Below are 6,000 nucleotides of genomic sequence, written 5' to 3'. Positions count from 1 at the left end.
TCCTACAGCGTTGGCTGCTTACCACACTGCCGGGGAGCCTAACATGCTGCTACCACCTGCAGTCCACACCCCCCGCAAGTGCTGTGGGCTGCAGCCACCAGGGGGCCCCACAACCTCTCCAGCTCCTCAACTGGACACCTAGATGGGGAAAAAGGACCCTCAGGCCATAGTCCACCCTCCTCTATCCACTCACCCCCTCTCTAGGAGTGTTTGAGTCTAGGGTCACACCAGAGAGACACTAGAATCTCATTCCTTGGGGGGGCCTTTGGAAAAGGGAAAAAACTGAAGTGAGGATTCAGCTAGACGGTTTTTAAGGAGTCACTATATAATTGAAGAGTCTCAAAATGTTTCTCTGCGGTTCACGCCTTGTTCTTTTATGGGAGTCAACCAATGAGACAGATTAGGAACAACAGTAAACAAAGCAGACAGCCCCACTCCCCTCCACAGCTCTGAAGAAGGGTCAACAGCCAGCTAGTCTTCAGCAGCTGGTAGGTACCTCCCAACACCCAGCCCACCTCCATAATGCAGGGAGGACCCCCAGCCCAGCCCTTTCACTTCGCCACTCACCATCCTCGTCCTCCTCGTCATCATCCAGGCCCTCCACATAGCCCTCGGCGTCCGAGTCAGGGGCCTCTTTGTCATCCCGGTCATAGCCATCAAGATATGTGAGTTGCGGGAGGAGCTTGAACACGTTTTCTCGGTAGTCGTTCAGGTTGGTTACCTCACAATTGAAAAGATCTAAGCTCTTGAGGTTTTCTAACTTTTTCTGCAAGAAGAAAAATGAAGTCAACAGTGAGGGATTTGTGGGAGGTGAGAGGGGAGGGGAGATGGAAAACAACCTAGGAAACGGATGGGGATGGAGACGGCGTGAAGGGTGCATGTGGTAAAGAAACATTTGGCTCTGCCCAGCCACAATGTCCACCCAGACCCATCAGTGCTGGCTAGTGGGCCTCAGTTTCTTCATCTGGAAAATGGGGGTGAGGGTTGGATTTGATGATCTTTAAAAGCCTCATTTAATGCCAACACTTTTATTCTGCAATTATAGCTTTGGCCTTAACAGCAAATACTGCAAAATTAAGCCGGGGCTCACTTGGTGGGCAAATCCAAGAGCTTTGCTGCCTGACCCTGTGACTAAGAGGCCAGAGGGGAACTACAAAGGCGCCATGGCCAACAAACTAACTCCTTTTGTGTATAATCATAATGATATCGATGATAATAGGAGTTAACGATGATAATAGTAGCACTTTGTGTAGTAACTCAATTTGTCCTCAGAATCCTGATAAAGTATAAATAATTATTAGTTTGTTATACAGATAAGGAAGTAGAGGAAAGAGAATTGGGGTCTGATTGGGCCGCCCAGCTTCAGACCTGTGAGCTTACTCTTGTGATACTGCCTGTCAAAAAGGACAAGAGAAAAAAACAAAGGAAGATCCAGATTTTGTCCATATTTTACTTAACACGTTTGCTTTGTCAAACCTTTATCCCAGATGGGTTCTTGTCCATATTATGCCTTTTTGGTGGCTAAGGAAAACAGGTCCAGGAAGTGAAAGGGTCACATAGCTAGCAAGGAAGAGAGCTACACCTGGACTTCCGACCTGACATGTCTCCAAGGCATAGGCACAAGAATACCCTATCCCAGGCTGAGTCCTTGTCTGTTCCAATGGGGCCAGGCCTAACTGGTGACTAAAGCCACTGTCCCACAGGGTCAATGTCATGAACTGTGTTGCTCTCAAGAGCTCATGATTAGACCTGGTCATTCTCAGCAGAGGGTCAAGGGCAGGGAGGGAGTCTGGGCTGTTGTCTGGGTGGGTGAACCTAATGTATCAATCTGATAACTAGGGAAATGGAAGCTACAAAAACATGTGGTGGTGATGGTGGTGGTGGTATGTGTGTGGGGGAGTGGGGGTGGGCAGGGTGTATGTATCTGTCTATATAACTGATCTCTAATGGTGACCGAATCACAATGTTTTACATATTCAGTCCCCTCCCAAAACATACACATATAGAACTTCAAAGATTTTTTTCTTTTGTAATGAAATTATGAAATCAAGACTTTCGAGTATATCAAAATAGTCTTGCTTTCCCCTAGAAGGTGAGTGAAAGACTTTGAAAAGTTCTATGGGAAGCATATTCTAGTAGCTGAACCCAGGCCACATAAAAACAAGTGAAGTTTGAGCTTGAAAAAGAAAGGCTAGCTTCCTGTTCTGTCACTCTGGTCTATCAACCATCCCCCCTCAAGCGTCCATGGAGGGCAGAGTGCTTTTTGGACAAGAACCCTGCATACCCAAACTGAGGGATTCCCCAATTTTCACCCTATAAACCCAGAAAAGGGAAACGTGGCAAAATTTGGCAAAATATCCTCAGGGCTTTTCCTTGATTCTAAGGTGCATGGCTAATGAAGTGATTCTTTTGTGTGTATATTTAACATGTGTTTATTTCATGTAGTATTTCTATATTTCAGAAAAGCTACTACTGAATCAGTGATACATCTTGTAGTTAGCTGATTTGCTTAAAAATCAAGACAATACAGTCATTCGAATCCAGCTTATGTAGAAATCATTATTCTGACTATGACTTGCCCCTTTCTGGCTAGTAAATCCGTGAGGACAGCAGGGGAAGGCCTGCACGGAGCTCCCAGATCACATAGCTCTCTGCCATCCCAGGGTGTCTATGTCACGGTTAACCCATCTCCAACTTCAGAAGCACCAGCCTCAGGCCAGAGTCTCAAGGAGAAAACAGGCTGGCCACCTCCAGGGTCAGCTTAGTTCCTGGATGGCTACTCACTTCTCAAAGACAGACAAGGAGCCATGCTGTAAGTCTGAAGAAATGACAGCTCCAGTTTCCAACGTGGAGCGGAAACTGCACGAGGAAAAGCAACAGACCAGAAATTCAGACCAAGGTCCAATCTCCAACCCCCTATTGCCCAGTCTATGTGACCTTGGCCAAGTTACTTAACTTCTCTAGGCCTCGGTTTCTCTATGGATGAAGCAGAAACAGTTGCTCAGACTCTATCTCATAGCACATAATGAGAGTTAAATAAAGTCAAAAAAAGAAGTGGAAAAAAAATAAAAGGACGTTATACAAAAAAATGTGAAAGTAGTATTCCCTGATATCAGTCCCTCCCACCTCCCGCCCCATGGAGAGAGAGGAGGACCCAAATGACTCACCAGTGGCTCTATTGTGCTGAGGTCTTTAATTTTGTTGCCACTTAAATTTAGATGTGTGAGGTTCGGACACTTTTCTGCCAATACTTCCAGGCCCCCTGAGATTCTGTTATCGCTTAGTTCAAGCTAAACAAGGCAGGGAGGAAAAAAAAAGGAGAAACAACTCTTAAAATAAAGGTTCTAGGCTCATGGAAGCCTAGCTCTCCACAGACAGGCGAGGAAGGGTAAATCGTCTCGGAATCTTCAGGCGTGTTGGTGCAAGCATCTGGCTTCACCTTCAGTCATGCTCCCTAAACACAAAGTAATGACCCTACCTCCTCCCTACCCCAGTCTCCCCATATCCACACTCTTACATTCTATTTACCTTCTTAAGTTTGTTTAACTTTGGTAAGTTTGCGACTGAGGTGAGGCCTACGTTGATTGTACTTAAGAACTCCAGTTCTTCAAATTCATCTGTGAGGCCTTCGATTTTGCCTTCATTTGACCGACAGTTGTCCAGGACAAGCTCTTTCACCTGGAAAGGGAAGGACCACATAAATGGAGGCAAGGAATGGGGCTGAGGCAGGAGAAGGGTGTCAGGCCTCGTTAGAGGACAGGGAGACAGACCCAGGAAGCAGTCCATCATATAATGAAAGCAGTACTTTTTCTATCACGTTTGGAGCATCACACTGCACATGCTCTCCCTGGTCTTTCAGGGGGCGTGGAGGGGGGAGGTGGCAGTGGTGAGCAGAGCTGCAGAACCACGGCCCACACCGGACAAGAGCCATGGCTGAACTGGAGACAAACTCAGCAAGCCCTGCTGCCACTGGCAAGGTTGGTGGTCTCATCCCAACCCTATTGCCACATTATTCCAAAACTCCATCAAAAAAAAGCATAGCCCATAGCTCTAACGCTGTTAGGGGACCTCTGAGCCTCACTCTAAGCCCATTATGGCCCCAGCCTGACCCACCTCCTGAGACCAGCTCCCTACTGCCCATCCTCGGCCCCTGAGCTCCCTTCACTGTCATGTGTCTGTGACCCTCTCTGATAACACCCCCTTCTCCTGCTCTCGCCACCACAGTCAAAGCCTGCTCATAGGCCTGGAATTTATCACCATGGTCATTGCTTGGCCTGTCCCACGGTAGAGACAGCAAACCAGGGGCTCCTCCAACTCTCCATTTGCTAGACCAGTGCCGTCCCATAGAACTTCCTGTGACAATGGAAACCTCTGCACTGTCCAAGAGAAGACACTAGCCACATGTGCCCACTGAGCACCTGCGATGTGGTTGGTGAGACTGGGGAACTCAGTTTTAAGTTTTATTTACTTTTAATTAAGTGTAAAGAGACATGTAGGCTACTGTATCAGATATCACAGCTCTCGACTTTGTCTTTCAGGTTCCTGAGTAGATGCAAGAGATGATGGACATCCACAAACCTGGGACGAACCCATAATGAAAAAATGAGGTTGCAAAGTCTAAACGCTGGTCTTTGGAGGCACTTCTGTGGCCCTGTCTGTCTCTCGCCCAACTCCTGGGAGGCAGTTTCATTCGTTCTGTTAAGAGTTCTTAGATTCTCCTCTCTTCTTACCCAAAATTTGGACCCCAAATCCTTCATTGCTCAGGAAGTAGAAAGAACTAACCAAAAGCTACCCTCTCATTAGGTTGTTAGAAGGTAGACCTGACTGAAGGTGAGATGCCAGGCTCTGGTACAGATGGCAGGGAGATGGGCTGAGGAAGAGTAATCATGTCTCAAGCCTGAAATGACCCAGGGAAGTCAGCCAGGGAGGCCAATGCAAGCTTCTTCCAGGCAGATGCCCAGAGTTACCCACCCTTGTCCCTGAATAGTCTGCCTGCTCCTTGGCCTCCCAGGGCTGGCAGGCACCTTAAAGGTAATCCTCCTGTCTGCACTTGGTGCTTGACACAGCATCCTCTGCCCACTCCCAGCAGCCTCCAAGAAACACGTACTGCTGTTGTCTGGATATGCTGATCCCTGGGACTTTTAGTCACAGGTTCTGATTTCTCACCCATGGGTCACACATTGTCTGAAGGGTCATGCCTGCTGCCTCATAACCCTTTCTTCTCAGGGGTAAGCAGATGGGCCTTCTATCCAGACCCAGTGGAGGGCTGCCCCCTCCCTTGCTCCCCAAAGCAGGCTGATTTGCCTAGCTTCTTTCTGTAGAGCCCAGGATGACCAACTTGCTATCCAGGTGTCCCTCTTAGTCAGGAACCTATGGGCCAAATGCCAACTTGGAGGAAGAGAACCCACGGCAGGCCTGCTGTCTCTTCAGTCCACCCTTGCCAGTGGGCAGGCCAGGGAGCTCAGGGCACACCTGGGACATAGCTTAGCACAGGACAGCGGCAATTTGTAAGGAGGGGCAGAGACAGGCGTGACAGCTCTCTCAGAGCTAGGAAACTCTGGGCCTAGGCATTGGCGCCAAGACCCACCGTCCCTTGGACCTTTCCCGTTCTTTCCCACTCTCTTATTCCCCAGGGGAGGCCAGATATCCAAGCCAAATAACCTTCTCAAGGTCAGTGGGGCAACAGTGCCTGGGAATAAATCCTGTGAGGCCTCCTGACCTAGGGCAGGAAATCAGGGTAGAGCCAGGAAGCCAGGCCTCAGGGGGAGCAGAGCAGACTGAGGGAGATCAACTGTACTGGGGGAGGGAGGACCACCTCCTTCATCTGCAGTAAACTCTGGAGTCACAAGATCCAGTCTTCTTTAGTTACTCGTTTCCTTAGAAGGCCCTGGGAATTCTTTAAGCTCCACCAAAGAAAGACAAATATGAGAAGGGATTCCAGTCCACCCTCAGTGATTTCTGACGTGTTTTTTCTAGACGGGTCAAGGGCTTTCTCCTCCT

The 6,000-nt window shown here is 48.5% G+C and overlaps 1 protein-coding gene across 2 annotated transcripts in view; it reads right to left on the bottom strand.

The window, feature by feature from the left end:
* The window catches only part of ANP32A (acidic nuclear phosphoprotein 32 family member A), a 37,559-nt gene that overhangs the window by 4,717 nt on the left and 26,842 nt on the right, over window positions 1-6,000 (bottom strand). For both annotated transcript variants that reach the window (XM_006920217.2, XM_015596074.2), the window contains exons 2-4: window positions 3,529-3,678; window positions 3,168-3,290; window positions 568-766 (exon numbers count right to left, since the gene is read on the bottom strand). In XM_006920217.2, coding sequence (XP_006920279.1) covers window positions 568-766; window positions 3,168-3,290; window positions 3,529-3,678 — 472 coding nt within the window. The remainder of the gene's footprint in view (window positions 1-567; window positions 767-3,167; window positions 3,291-3,528; window positions 3,679-6,000) is intronic.

This window comes from Pteropus alecto, unplaced genomic scaffold (assembly GCF_000325575.1).
Source record: "Pteropus alecto unplaced genomic scaffold, ASM32557v1 scaffold86, whole genome shotgun sequence".
NCBI lineage: Eukaryota > Metazoa > Chordata > Mammalia > Chiroptera > Pteropodidae > Pteropus > Pteropus alecto.
The sequence above is the reverse complement of the archived record's forward strand: the minus strand, read 5'-3'. Positions and strand labels throughout refer to the sequence as shown.